Raw genomic sequence first — 15178 nt, 5'->3', positions numbered from 1 at the left:
ATGCACCTGCTTGAAACTTGAAAGAGCTGTGCGTGAGGTTTTAGACAGAAACAATGCATTTAGACATATTTGGGGGAAGAATATGATTTTTAAGATGCTGAGCATACGGACAGACAGTAGAGAAGTGGATTATACTGTGGGAGTGGTTAAAAAAGCACTATGGACGTTGATAGTGGCCGTAAAAAAAAAGTGGATTCCATTATAATGGGCATGAATTGAAGCTGACCACAGCCTCATTTCTCCGCAAAAGCTGAAACAACAAACTATTTATAGCCACAAAATGTATTATTACCATGGTTTTAAGCCACAGGAAGCTCATTACACTCTCCATTTGCAATTCATTCAACTTGTCCCCCCTTCCTTGTATGACTTCTGCTGGTTCACTGAATGAAAGCGACACTGGATACTCACTGCACTTACAGTACATCTGTAAATAAAACCAGACAGAATTACAACCTGCTTTTTATTTATTGTCACTAGTACTTTAAATTGATTTAATTTCTGAAAACAAAATGCAGAAACTTAATACTATACTGTGACACAGAATGTGTGTGTCAGTCTGCATGTGTGACACATTTACATTTTTATTGGAAATAAAGACTATGCTTAGGTTCGTTGTCTGTCTTAAAACGATAGTCAGGTGCACATATGATTGTTGAAACAAGTTTTCAATGTAAATGATGGGGGGCAAAATCCACAGTCCTTGTAATACGTAAAAAAGCGGTCTCTTTAAATCAAGTGAATATCTTCTATATAGTTAGTACAGAATCCTTCTTTGTGTTACTAGCCCTCCAACGCAGCTCAGCAAAGAAACACTGCCCAGGGAGGAAAAAGAGGGAATTTTATACAAAACTACCTACTTGATTCAATTAACTCAGACTGCTGAAACCACACATTAACGGCAGATAAAATTCTGAATACATGTTTCCGTGAAATGAGGACTGTGGATTTTGTCCTCCATCTCTTCAATTCGAGTCATGCTAGGAAGGGATCTTTTAATGGCTAGTACAGACAGGAGCAGTGATTACAGCAAGCACATTTTTTTTCAATGTTCATATGGGCATGAGAGTATTGTTTAAGGACAAACTTAATTAAATGTGAACCTATCCTTTAAACGTTTTTGTGGAATTAGAAAGCAAAGTACTGGTGTCTAGCTAGCTCATGTTATATCTCGTTTGTTTAATCCATATAAAAACCAAAGTGTAAAAACGACAATTTGTCGTTTTACGGGGAATAATGTGCAGGACTATTTCTTGGCCTGAAGCAGTGACTTCCTCAGGTCTTGTCGTCAATGTGAGGTTGCCTGGCAACCAGCAGCAACCTATAAAAAGGCATATAATAAATGTTAGGTATCTTATTCATCTTAATGATACATCTGATGTCGCCGTTGCCTACAAGATAATACTCCTAGAATTTACAATATGACAGTCTTGACATTTTGGTAACTATGTCAAACCAACTGCCAGAAGTTTGGCAGCTGTTTTTTATTCTGGCCTAAGAAAGTCTTGTTAGAAGTCAACAATATGTTAAACTCTCTTAACTATCTCTAACATTAGGTCATTGCAATGCGTTATTGCTTTTAGAAATAAAGTAATCGATTCCTTTATTTGATTTCATATTGACTATTTAAAATCAATCAAAACACAAAACTCCCTTTTGCAGCTTGTTCAGAATGCAGTAGCAACACATTTAACCAAACTGTGAAACCCTCAGTCTTTTTATGTTACTTTTAAAGCAATGATTGACTAATCCATTACATAATGTATCTATTATCTTCCCATGTACAAATTGTAGCATCGATCTACAGACAAAGCTCTCTGGACTGTTCAAGTGTAGACAAAATCATTAGGAGCAGAGGGAGGTTAATTGTCAGTGATATATTTTTTGCCATACTTTGCTCATAAAAAGTGAAAGTAATGTGTGCTTCTAAAAGAAATTCAACTGCTCATGTAACGCAGTTCTACAAAGACTTGTTTCAGACAATGCAGAGTGTCTTTGAGACGATAATCCACAGACTGGTTGACTGGGGTCAATCTAAATTGCTGTGAAGTCATCTAACACCACAGTTGCTGGATTAGTGCAATACTGTTAGATTGGACACTGCACTGATTGAGAGAGAGAGAGAGAGAGAGAGAGAGAGAGAGAGAGAGAGAGAGAGCGAGACACACACACACACACCACACCACACACAGATTTAGTACATCTACTCTGTGTGTGCGGTTTGTTCTACAGTACAGTACGAGCAAGTAAAGGATGTTTTTGCATTTTGCAGGGCTTGCTTGTTTTCAAAATTAACTTGCATGAATGAAAGACTGTGTGTCAGAGTGTGTTTGAAATGCATCAGCACATGAAAGAGGCAAACAGAATCTAAGGCTTACTATCAGCTGTGCCTCACACACAACAGTAAACAAGCAACTAAAATACTAATTCCAAAGCTAAAAGGTCAGATCCCGTAAGCGAACCTAGAATCATTCGAGGCAATCTCTCAAACTGTGCCAACATTCACAGATAACATCATACCATTAGTAACATCTGCATCTATTGTGATACGCTCAAACTGATTACATCGGATCCAAACACGAGCTCTTAACAGCGACACCAAGTTAATCTCTGTGTAATGAAGCAAAGTGGGTGAAAGGTCAAGTGTTGTATCACAGCCCCGCCACATTTCTTAGCTAGCAACATCTTAGAAGCCGAGGAGCAAGAGTAACAACAACATGTAAACAATTTACAGTATTTGATGTGAATATCCATAAGCAAGTCCTACTGAAGAATATTTGATCAGAACATTCTGCATGGTATATAACACTAGTTTCTGCCCTCCTTCTGTATATAGTGTTGACACCACTGAAAAACACTCCTTAAAGGATAAGGCTGTTGTACATTTAACTCTTACTTTAGTTTTTTAATCAGAATGAAAATGAAAAGACCAAAACCAACAATTAATTTATCCTTCTAACAAGTATTGTCTTATTGTGTAAGTAGTAGACAAGTATTGTGTAGCCAAATTTGATATATCTTATCTCCTGCCATAGAACTCCAACAACTTTTTGTTGTCATCAAACTACAAAAAACACATAAAAAAGCCCTACTGAATGACACATTACTTAATTGTGACTGTCATTAAAAGTGTAGTTTATTTAGAAACAATTCTGGGACAAGAAACCGCATCCCTGAGCATGCGGTTTCTTGTTTACATTTTTCTGGTTTGATGAGCCAAGAGTAATAAAGTGACATGTTAGTGGCTCATCAAATTCGGAAGGACTACAGGATGGCAAAATAACTGAACTATGTGAGTTTATCTGCTTAACGGTGAGTCCATGTTAGGATTTTTATGATATAAAAGTTCACAGTGGGAGCCTAATATGACAGAGTACCTGTACCTGAAAACCAACATGACTAAAAAATGTAACTCTTATATAATTGTATTCACGTAACATGTCATTTATCAAACTCATATTTGCTTGAGAGGAAGTGACAACATGAGCTCATAGAGAACTTGGAAATAATATACAAAACATGTGCCTTCTGGGCTGATGGGGAATGACGTTTTTTTCTGTTACAGCTACTGTGTATAGGCTTGTGTGTATGCACATGCTGTTCAGCGTTCGAAATCAGGAAATGATCTAGTGATTTTGTTTTGATCCACCACATAACATTACATTCAGTTGGCAGAAGCCTTTATCCAAAGTGACTTTTTACCCTACACATCAGGAGCAATTCAGGGATCAGTATCTTGCTCAAGGTTACTTCAACGTGGAGACAAGAGGGCCAGGGAATTGAATCACCAACCCTACAATTAACAGCTCCTACATTTGAAAGAGTATAGTATGTAAACATATTATATAGCAATGTCTTCAGTGAAGCCTAGTGCTGCTTCCCATGGCAACCTTTGACTGCGGCTGAGGACACACAGCTTATTGAGATTAGGTCAGTTTGACACACAAAAATTCAAGTCTTGGACATTTTTCACACTTTAAAAAAAAAATAAATTCAAGTTTCAAGAGTATCTACTTGTTCATACTTTCAGCTAGAAACTCTTTTCAAACCTTAAAATGTTCTACATCTTACATTCAGAGTTTTATTCAACTTTTAAATCCCATTCTTACTAATTATACCATTTCCCACTTTTCCAACTTATATCTACTCTTCCGCATTGTCAGCTAGAAACACCATTCAAACCTGTTCCATTCATACGTTATTGGTATTATTTAACTTTTAAAGCCAGCAATTTAGTTTAGTGTCAAGTTTTCAACAGACCTTAAAATATTCGACAATTTTCATACATTATTGATATTATTCAACTTTTAAAGCCAGCAATACAGTTTAGCGTAAGCCTTTCAACAGCCAGCAATCACACTGCAATTTCTTCAGAAATTGCTTCTCACCTGCCACCCGTATATCCCATATCTGTTTCTTTCAGAATGAACTCTTTTTGGTTACGGAATAGTTAAAGATTGTGATTACACTTGTCACTATTAATGTCCATATTTGATTCTAGGTGACACTTGATATACACTTTAGTGATCTACTGGTCCGATATACAGTGGATCCAAATAACCTTAGGAAACAGATCAGGTACCAGCAAGGCGTGCAACTCTGCAATTTGTGCAATTTTATAAACCTTCTAGAAGAATGTAATTCAAGATAACATTTGCTGTAAATATTCTAAATGGAAGGTCTTACTTAGCTAATCCTTAAGCTTTCAACAGTGGGGTACGGTGGAAGGTTCCGGGAATAGCTAAGTAACTGGAACTTGCTTTTAGAATTTGCCACAGATATGTTTCCCCTAGGTCAAGAATGAATCTAAACGTTCAAAAATAATTTTATTATTAATTTGCTCAAGCCTACAAAGAATGTTGATGTAGACATCTCTACTAACTAATTTGTTACCTGTCGTTACTGTACAGCCTCATATTACCTTAAAAGCAGAAGAGCAATCAGTTCCACACAGTGACAGTAATTTCTCTCTATATATGTGTATATGCATGTGTGTGTGTGTGTGTGTGTGTGTGTGAGTGTGTTTTCTGCTAAGCACATTATATCTGCCCTGGAATCAAATGTGCCATACAAATAAAAGTTTTCCTTGCATGCATTGCTCTAAAATGTCAGAAAATACTGAAAAAGGGAGTCAAAAAAATAAATGAGTTCACCTTCATATATGACAAAGAAAAGCATCAAATCCTCACATTTGAGATACTGAAACCAGTTAATGTTTGGCATTTTTTCTTTAAAAAATATTGAATTTAAAATCTAAACAACGTTGCATTTCTTTAACATTTGTAACAGATGCAAAAATCAAGTTTGCACATCTTTCTGTCTTGTTGTCATAGATGCATATCCAGTCTCGGAGGTGGTCTACACGTGGACTCAGGGGGCAGCCAAGTCAGTGGTGGTGGCAGAGGAAGGCTCTCGGCTCAATCAGTATCATCTAATTGGTCAGACTGCAGGGACAGAGGACATCTACACCAGCCGAGGTACAGTGAAGAGAGAGTAAACTGCCACCTGAACCTGGACGACCGGGCTTCGGATTAAAGATAACCTATTCTATCAAACATGCGAACATCTCCGCCTTAGCTAGAGTTCATGTGGCTTCATCCCTCTGTTATCTTAAATCCCTCATCTTATTTCCTCCCATACAACACCAGTCATACAGTAGCTTCAGGCAGGAGCAGGGATGTTAAGCCCCCACTTCAACCCTATTATTCAGCTCTGTGTTATTACAGTGTGTGCCATCCAAAGATGTTGTGAGAAGAATTTTTTTTCATATCAAGCTGGATAGAGACAATGAAAAAATCACAAGGATTTGAGAATGCCTCCCACACATAGCCAGCTGTCTCTGTGCTGCCAAGAGAAGAGAAGGGGGCAAAAAAAAATCACGTATCCGTGGTCTGAGCCATTGGGTCTGTAGGGTTAATCCGTATGCAGGCCCATCAGTTGTGCTTTTACCGAGTGACGTCACAGCTCAGGGATTGGCTGCTGTGGCGGAGACATGTGGAGGGGGGCGAGCGGCATCTGCTTAATTCTGTTATGTAAAGAACTATGATAATACATTTCTGCTGCTTGTTGCTGGTGAGTTTATTTTTTTTGGGGCATTATTATAGCTGTAATGTATACAGAGATAGTTGCTTTATCCTGTATCTGCTGGGGAAAGATGCTGTTAACACTGGATAATGTATGAGAACTACACATTTACCGTTAAGTATACCACAGTGCTTTTTAAGTAGCAGGAGAAAATCCAATAGTGCTGCCAGTGAAAGACCCAGGCTCGAAATGCTCAGCAAATTCAGATTACTGTGTGTAACTCTTTCCCCACCCTGCACTGCTCAGACACCACAGAGCCAGCGTGGCCTTAATTAGCACTGCTAATCTGAGGTACAAACCCTCTTTAACAAGCCAAGGATAGCTCAGCAAAGGGCTCACACTGGGCGTAGGTGACCTTTGACCTGAGAAGTTAAGCGGAAGAGGATGAAAATAGAGACACAGGAACTGAATTGATGATAAGCAAACCTTGCAATTTCATTACATTACACACATCAGCGCTTTCCGATCAAAACAGAAAGTGGCAAAGCTCAACAGATGGTTTTGATCTGTACTTACCAGTTGACCAACATAGCTGCGTTATTCTCCGCTATGAATGGCAGTTCCCCACAGACACTCCAAAAACCAAACAGTAAAATCCACCACAACCGCATTTTCACACCCTGGAGATTTCCATCCACTTCCAAGCCCAGCAGGCGGTCAGATTAGAGTTGGGTTGGCCCAGTCGTGCCACCACAGAGCAGGGCTGCTGGTTAGTAGTCCTCGGAGCAAAGGCAACACAGGTGCCCTTTTCATTAAGGACATGATGCTTGTCGCCGCATTGCACAGACCATCCAAACTTTCCTCCAGTCCCTCTCAACCCCCCTCTGCATCAGTCATCTGTGCACCTGCTTGTAATCACCGCTGCTCCAGGTCTGTTTTAGTGTTCGAGCTCAGGCAGACAAGGATGTATGTCCCCAATCAAGAGTGGCCTGGCCTGACAGAATGGGATGGACTGTGTCTGTTGCACACACACACACACACACACACACACACACTCACACACATAGAAAGAGAGAGAGAGAGAGAGAGAGAGAGAGAGAGAGAGAGAGACAGAGAGAGAGAGAGAGAGACAGAGGGAGAGAGAGAGAGATATACAGGATGCAGATTGTGACAAGGGATTAGTGAGACGGAAAAATCCGATTTTGCCAGGAGAAAGCATCAGTCATCTGTGGATTTTCTATAGTTTATCAGACTCCATGGCTCGACAGGATTTTTGAGAGAAAAAAAATCCTTCAAATGCAATCTTCAGTTGATTAACAGGATATGATGATTTCCCACCAACCTGTTTTTCAATAACTTAGCTCACACTTTCATATTCAGAGGAGTAGTCTGGCCTGGGGTGCTGTCAAGTAAAGTTTACTTGTACAGCCCTCCAAGGACTACACAACACCCACTGATTGAAGGAAATGAAAAAAACAGCAACAAAAAAACATAATGAAAAAAGGAACGACTTTTAAAAGAGTCTCAGAGAGAAATCCCCCTCAAAACAGGTCAGAGATAAAAGAAATGATCATAAAAGAACCCAAACATCAAATAGTTTACCTTCATCAGTAGCATCATCATGGTCATCATACAGTAGAGAAGACACTCACTGTAGGGACATCAGCACTCTCAGTCACCACGGACATCTACCATCAGTGGAACACTGTGGTATGTACCAGCAGCAGCAAAATGAGGAAAAATTGTACACAAAATGGAACATGTGGCATTGTGACATGTGACTGGTGTAAAGCACACAGGTAGATTTACAGTGACCTCATGGGTGAAAAACAAAATCTTGTTGGCAGAGAATAGAGAGTTTTGCCACATTGTCAGTTAGAAACTGGGTTATTTTTAGTGTCCAAATGGTTCAATAGTTGCAAATAATTTATGTTTGCAAACCCTAGCACAAGACCCTGGTTATCTTGTATTGTTATATATTCCAGAGAGACCATATATTTGACTGAATTCTACGCCTTGTGTACTAAGTGCATACAGTATAAGTTAATGTCCTAGGTTAACTGTAAACAAAAGGATGTAACTTTGTTTTAGTAAAAAACAAAAGCTGGTCAAAAGATATGGATGCAAATGGTTGATTTTGTAGTAATATTATTAGATTGTAACAACTCATATTTTATTCCCATGGAGGATGAGGCTGGTGATACTCTGTTTTTTGTTATTGTCAATAAATTCCATGAAAAGACCAACACCAAAAGCATGTTGGTCCATCTCTTAATACTTTCAGATTCCCCTTACCTTATTTTCTTAAAACAGCTGAGCACTGCAAATGTTACTCAAACAGGCTTAAATAGTGCATTTGTTGGGGACTATTTTAAACCGCGGATTATTACACATTTGGTGTTCTAGTGAGTGTTTACAGCAGCAGGACAGTGTATGTGGGATTGACTCAAAATAAACAGTGCTTGTGTTCATGGTAATGAAGGTGAATGATGAATTCTGGTGTAGTCTATTAATAGGTTTCATTCTCAGTGTCCGCAGGTCAGGTTTGTTGGGGTGGGTTTTGCTGTGCTAAACCACTGAGGTTTGAGACAGGTAGACTCCTGATAGACACATAGTTGTTGTTTGGTTGATTTTGTACCAAATCATACACTCAACCACCTTCTACATCCCATCCCATTTCCTTCAGAATTACTGTATGCTATCTTCTTCACTATTCAGAGTAAGGATTATATTTTCAGAAAACTAAAATGTCAGCACTTTGAACATTTCCTCCTCTTTTGTTCTGCTGTTTACTATAGGCCAATACACCGTGATGATGGCTCACTTTTACCTGAAGAGGAAGATCGGCTACTTTGTCATCCAGACATACATGCCTTGCTTCATGACTGTAATCCTGTCACAGGTTTCCTTTTGGCTCAACCGGGAGTCTGTGCCAGCACGGACTGTCTTTGGTGAGTTGGGAACATAACTTTGGAAATGACCCAATGATTTTACACTATACTAGTACAGCAAGATGACTGAGTTTATATACTGTTGAAATATACATGAATATGTGTAAAAATGTAAGTTGAATGAAATCATGCATTATTTCTCTATAATGCTCTGAAATGTGCCCTTCTTTTACTATGACTTAATCTGTTGGAATAAAAACACAATAGTACGTCTGGTTAGTAAAAGTGACCCAGTTTTCTCCACCACCAGGTGTGACCACAGTGCTCACCATGACCACTCTCAGCATCAGTGCTCGAAACTCGCTGCCTAAAGTGGCTTACGCTACTGCCATGGACTGGTTCATCGCAGTGTGCTATGCCTTTGTCTTCTCCGCCCTCATTGAGTTTGCCACAGTTAACTACTTCACCAAGAGGAGCTGGGCCTGGGATGGAAAAAAGGCAATGGAGGCCCAACAGCCCAAGGTATATACTTTTTATGTGTGTGTGTGTGTACATGTGTTATTGATAACACATTGTGGAGACTCAAACCTGGCAGCTAACTCACGCTGTGGGGACCAAACTATTCTGGCCATTGAAAAGCTGGTCTCCACAAGTTTACCAGTTTATTTTGGGGGTAATAGTTGGTTTTACGGTTAAGGTTAGTATTGGAGGTTAGAGAAGGAATGTAATCAACGGAGAGTCCCGACAACAATTATAAGTCTGTCTGTTTGTGTACATTTTTGGCTGTATTTTTCACCACATTTCAGAAGAGGCATTTCTGCCTGTAGTTGATGATGTCTCTCAGCTCGGTTGAGAATGCAGATTGTTATGTTTCTATTTGGCAGTCTCAGTAATGCCCATTGGTTGGTAGTAGGGGGGTTGCAGATGAGTCTAACTAAGAAACTAAGACTAAGAAACACTTGACACTTTGGTCAGAACTCTTGGCATATTATCGCCTTATAAAGTTGATATAGCAAACATATTAGAAATCAGCTGCTTATTTACACATCCAGAGCAACATTAGTATTCATTTGTGTTTCTGGCCATATGACAAATGTAAGACTTCTTATAGCTAGTTTTTGGTCTTCACCAACTCCAAAAAACTCTGGGTCTTTAGATGCTAAATGCCTCACTATATTCACTAGCTAGTTGCTAACTTTGTCTTTCTGATGTTTGGTGCTGGGCAGGTAGTGTACAGTTTAGCTTTTTTGCTGAAAGCAACTGCCTTCTGTGCCTGGAAATGAGGTTGATCAGGGCAGTGAGAGTGAACAAAAACAGTCAAGTTAAAGTTGCTAGGCATAAAATCAAAACAATGACCTGAAAGATCCTGAAACGTTCTGTGGAAGTGAGAGGAACTACAAGGTTGGGTGGTAATTTTCTATAGGTCACTATAAGCCACCCCTTTCACATTAAATGTTGTCATTTGAGCAATTGTTTATATAAAAAAATTGATCAGTGCAGGTTTAGCCGGGGAAAAAGTGGAAGAAACTTTTCCAGCCATCAACTGGTAAACCCACTTTGTACTTCACACTTATTTTATTTTATACTTATACCCACTTGGTACTTAATTTATTTTCTGACCTGTATTATAGTGTATTATATTATTTTTTTTTGCTTAGTACTTCTATTCCTGTGTGCACTGACGTGACAGTGAGCTGCTGAAGCAAAAGAGTTTCCCCTCGGGGATCAATAAAGTATTTCTGATTCTGATTCTGATTCTGAAAAGACGAACCCGCTTCCAGAGCTAATGGGCAGTGCTTGTGACAGGAAGGCCTGTACTCAGGCACAGTCAGACATGCACAAGTTGCGCCCTTAGTGACATATGTAGGCATACACAGCCATGTGCACACTCACACACACACACACACAGAACAGAAAATAGAACATTTATCTCCTGAAATCTGCTGTTATTATGGGGCACATCCTAAAGTCCTACTCTACACCTCTGTGATCCAGGAACTGACTTTTCTACTGCTTCAGCTTCAAGTTATCCCAGGAGTAGAGGACATGAGAGTAACTGCTCCAATATTGGTCATTTCTAGAACATATAATAGAAAAAAACTAGAAAATTATCTTTAAAAAACAGCTGATGTTACTGCTGGTTTCTAGGCGGTAACATTACTAGCTAACGTCACAGCAGCTTTAAACCCTACTGAGGGTTCAGGCAATGTCAATAGCAGTTCAAAATTGACTCCACTTTCCCTTCCTTTTCTTCTCTACTCTATTCATTCTCTCTTCTCTGTGTTACTTCCTTATAATAGAAGAGTGGTAGTATGGAAAGGGAGGAAAGGAGTGAAATTAAGTAAGAGATGAGTTAGGCAAGAAGAAGAAGTTCAGAAATGGTGGATCAATAAATTCACAGTTCAGTCTGCCTTCAGTGTTGTGGCACAGTGCCAGTTCATTATTGCCCAAGGACATTGATCCCCACTTTCAACCTCCACTGGCCATCTTTCATTGTTCTCTTTGTGTTTTTATGTATGTGTGTGTCTGTGATATTAACTACTTGTTTTATTATGTTCAATGAATGTGCAGCACCTTTTTTGGTCAGAATTGTGTGTACGCTCAATCAATATGTTTCTTTCTGCCCACAGAAGAAAGACCCTTTGGCTCTGTCTAAAAAACCAAACAACACCTGTTCAGCTGGAGTGAATTATACAACCAATCTTACGAAGGACGCATCCATCTCTACCATTTCAAATAGCACTGCTGTTCAGCTCAAACCTTCTGAAACCAAGGCCCCAGACCCCAAAAAGACTTACAACAGTGTCAGCAAGATTGACAAGATGTCCAGGATAGTGTTCCCGGTGCTGTTTGGGACCTTCAACCTGGTGTACTGGGCCACTTATCTTAATAGGGAGCCAGTGATCAAAGGAGTTGTGTAAGCTCTGTGATCAGGGTCATTCATCCTCCTGACAACCACTTCAGGATTTGATAACTGGAACGCACTCAAAATCATTGCCAAGCACTTAGTCATTGTATCATAGATGTGTTTTTTCATTGGATAACATTGCATGTCTGTCGCTTCAGGAAAATGTTGCCATGTTTGCCTTGAGTTTGTACATGTATGATATACAACTTTTCCTTAAAGACAGTTTAATTTATCTAATTTTAGAACTCCAGTCACTGATTAGTTTCTGCCAAATTCTGATATTTAAAAATGTTTGGCATTTGGCATTTATATTTTCTTGTTGAGTCTACAGTAGATAATGGTACAGCAAGGCCAAATGCTATGCAAAACAACATTTTTACTGTGTTATTTATTACTCAAAAGCGGCTTTTACCTTTATGACTCTTACTTTGTACAAATGGGCTGGAGGTCCAGGAATGCGAGGCTGGGCCCAGGCACATGGAACTTTGCTTCCTTGTTAAAAGCAGATGAATAGCCATGCTAAAAGTGTTGCCTTCAGAGTGTGATAACTCATTATGAATGCACTGAAATCTCCTGCAGTTACTTTTTCAGAAGCCAGTTTTTCAACTTTCATTCAATCATTTTCTCTTTTTGTTTTTGTTTTTTTGCTACTTTTCTCTCAACTTTGAATGGCCAGTTTTCCATAAATATATATTTTTTTGTTTATGTAAAGATTAAATGGGGACAGATTTTAAGCTAAAGTGATAGCGGCAGCTTCTGTTTCCAGGTCACCATGTTGAGAATCCTGTATGTATGTACGTAGTTTAAGAAACATGTATATATGCCCTGCTTTTAGAAAAGTACCACTAAGCCAGTAAGGTTACCTTCTATGTTATGCCTATACAGCAACACAGTGTTACTCTAGTCTAGTGCTTCATTGACTGGATATTGAGAAATGAGCAGAATAGCTTGAGCTTTAGCAATTTTGACAGAATATACAATGCTTTTTTAAAACATTTTGTTTTTTAGATCAGTTTGTTGTTTCTATAAGCTTGCAAATATTTGCAAACTTGCAAATATTCTTGATAAATATTTGGATGCTTTGAGCAGGATCACTTTTTTGTCATAATTTAGAGTAACTGCTGTAGTTAAGAGACTGACCTGAGCTTATCAGGTTGTCAGGCCAATCAAAGAGACAGAAAGTCACAATGACCAGGTTATTGCATTTCGTCATTGTCATTTTTAAATCATGATTTGTTATGCAAAAACATGATGCATTAACATATAATAATCTATATTTGTCATTAAATGGCACAGTGTTATCTTAAGGAATAGTTTGACATTTTGTGAAATGCATTTATTTGCTTTCTTGCCGAGCGTTAAATGCGAAGATTGATACCACTCTCATGTCTGTACAGTAAATTTGAAGCTACCGGTTAGCTTAGTTCAGACTGGAAACAGGTAATTCCATTTAAGGGATACTTTTTAGAAAATACGCCTCTTTGCTTCTTTGTCGAGACTTAAATGAGAAAATTGATCCCACTCTCATGTCTGTACAGTAAATATGAAGCTTCAGCCAGATGACAGTTAGCTTTGCTTAGCATAAAGACTGGAAACAGGTAATTCTATTAAGGGAATACGTCGACTTTTTGGGAAATATGCTTATTTGCTTCTTAGTCAAGTCAAATGAGAAGATTGATACCACTCTCATGTCTATACTCTAAATATGAAGCTAAAGCTAGAGGACAATTATCTTAGCTTAGCATAAAGACTACAAAGAAGGGGAAACATCTGTCCTAATTAAAGAAATCCGTTGTATCTTGTTTGTACAGAGCCAGTGACCTTTGGTGATGACAAAACTACAGCATGCTGTTGCACCAGTTATATTTAAGTTAAAACGTAGCATTTGTTTGAACATAGTGGAAGAGTTACACTATAACTTAATAAAAACGGGTTTCACCCTACAAGTTAGTTACAATGTAGACTTAATATATAACTTAAAATTTACCCCTAAAATCTCCCCTGAGCAGGTACTTGCTTTATTAAGTGTTGTTTGTTTTGTGTGGTTTTACATTCATGATGACATGATAGCATACTTTACTTTCTCTTTTTTATTAAAAAAAATCTGTTGTAACTTCCATCACAAGTTAATAGTGGTTTTCTCTCTCATTTTACCCAAATGGTGCACAAGGTGAAATGAAATGCTTTGGTTATGGTCGACTTTGTTAAATTATATGATAAGTATAGTAAAGGAGGTGCAACTTAAGAAAGTGGTGAGTTTATTGTGAAACTAAGTAGTTACAACTTAGCAGTTTGTGTTGACTTTACATTTGAAATTAAACAGGCTGCTGAAAGTCACTGCACCCGGCCAAGGAAAGGTCCAGCACATAACCCTCAAAACCACAACTTGTTTTTACATTTCAGTTTTTGAACGGATTAAACAAACAAAGGTCAGGGTCAGTGTTTGTTGTTCATTAGTGAGCTTTAAAGGTGCTGGAAGGTACATTTTTTTACCTTCGGACAGAGCCAGGCTAGCTGTTTCCCCCTGCTTACAGTCTTTATGCTAAGCTAAGCTAACGTCTCCTGGTTCCAGCTTAATTTTATCCATGCAGACATGAGAATGGCATCAGTCTTCTCATCTAACTCTCAGCAAGAAAGCTAATAAGCATATTCAATAGAATAACTTCAGTTAAAGCGCTTTTAAAGTCACATTAGGACCATATAAAGTCAAGCTTTTTACATGATACTCGCTCCGAAGGCTGCATGCACTGCACTCACTTCAGCAGAGTAAGTTTTGCAGTCTTCACAGTTCTCTCATAAATGAACACTTACAATTTGAGCCTGTTGTCTGTTTGGGTAAAGGGTTAAAATATGAATGTGATCTATTCATGTGACTTTATGCCTTGTGTGGCCTGCCACTATTTAATAAGTTTATGGAGCACACCAGTTGTCTTGTATTATTACATTTAAGTGAATTTTAGGTACAGGCTGTTCTTTAAATGCAAATATCTGAAGCAATAAATAATGCTCATATAAATAACAACTTCTGTTTATGGTAATATGTGATCATTTGATCTTCATTTTGTTGATGTCTTTTTATCCAGACTTTATCCTTTTGGCAATAGTCTTTTCTATATATGGCTATACTCTGATTCATTTTAGCTCCGCCCTTCCCTCTTTGGAAGCACAGTGCTCTCTGACCATGTTTAATGTATTTATTTATTTATTTTATTTTATTTAACCAGTGTAGATGACCAATGTAAAGGTCTGGGCCACTATTGAAACCTTTTTTTTCTTTCTTAATTGTTATGCATACCTGATTCCAAATAAAGCTTCACTGACTACATCTGTCTGCTGTTATTGGTGATAATGATGT

The 15178-nt window shown here is 38.4% G+C and overlaps 2 protein-coding genes across 6 annotated transcripts in view; one reads left to right on the top strand and one right to left on the bottom strand.

The window, feature by feature from the left end:
- Positions 1-7108, bottom strand: part of gabrb3 (gamma-aminobutyric acid type A receptor subunit beta3) — a 49906-nt gene extending 42798 nt beyond the window's left edge. The window contains exon 1 of one of the 2 annotated variants that reach the window (XM_044200138.1): positions 6601-7108. In XM_044200138.1, coding sequence (XP_044056073.1) covers positions 6601-6695 — 95 coding nt within the window. In that variant the 5' untranslated portion in view covers positions 6696-7108. The remainder of the gene's footprint in view (positions 1-6600) is intronic. The other variant, XM_044200140.1, reaches the window with a different exon arrangement.
- gabra5 (gamma-aminobutyric acid type A receptor subunit alpha5) overlaps positions 1-15148 on the top strand; it is a 30574-nt gene extending 15426 nt beyond the window's left edge. For all 4 annotated transcript variants that reach the window (XM_044200146.1, XM_044200143.1, XM_044200144.1 and 1 more), the window contains exons 7-10: positions 5334-5477; positions 8823-8975; positions 9226-9437; positions 11546-15148. In XM_044200146.1, coding sequence (XP_044056081.1) covers positions 5334-5477; positions 8823-8975; positions 9226-9437; positions 11546-11836 — 800 coding nt within the window. In that variant the 3' untranslated portion in view covers positions 11837-15148. The remainder of the gene's footprint in view (positions 1-5333; positions 5478-8822; positions 8976-9225; positions 9438-11545) is intronic.
- Positions 15149-15178: the final 30 nt, after the last annotated feature.

This window comes from Siniperca chuatsi, linkage group LG6 (genome assembly GCF_020085105.1).
Source record: "Siniperca chuatsi isolate FFG_IHB_CAS linkage group LG6, ASM2008510v1, whole genome shotgun sequence".
Classification (NCBI taxonomy): domain Eukaryota; kingdom Metazoa; phylum Chordata; class Actinopteri; order Centrarchiformes; family Sinipercidae; genus Siniperca; species Siniperca chuatsi.
The sequence above is the reverse complement of the archived record's forward strand: the minus strand, read 5'-3'. Positions and strand labels throughout refer to the sequence as shown.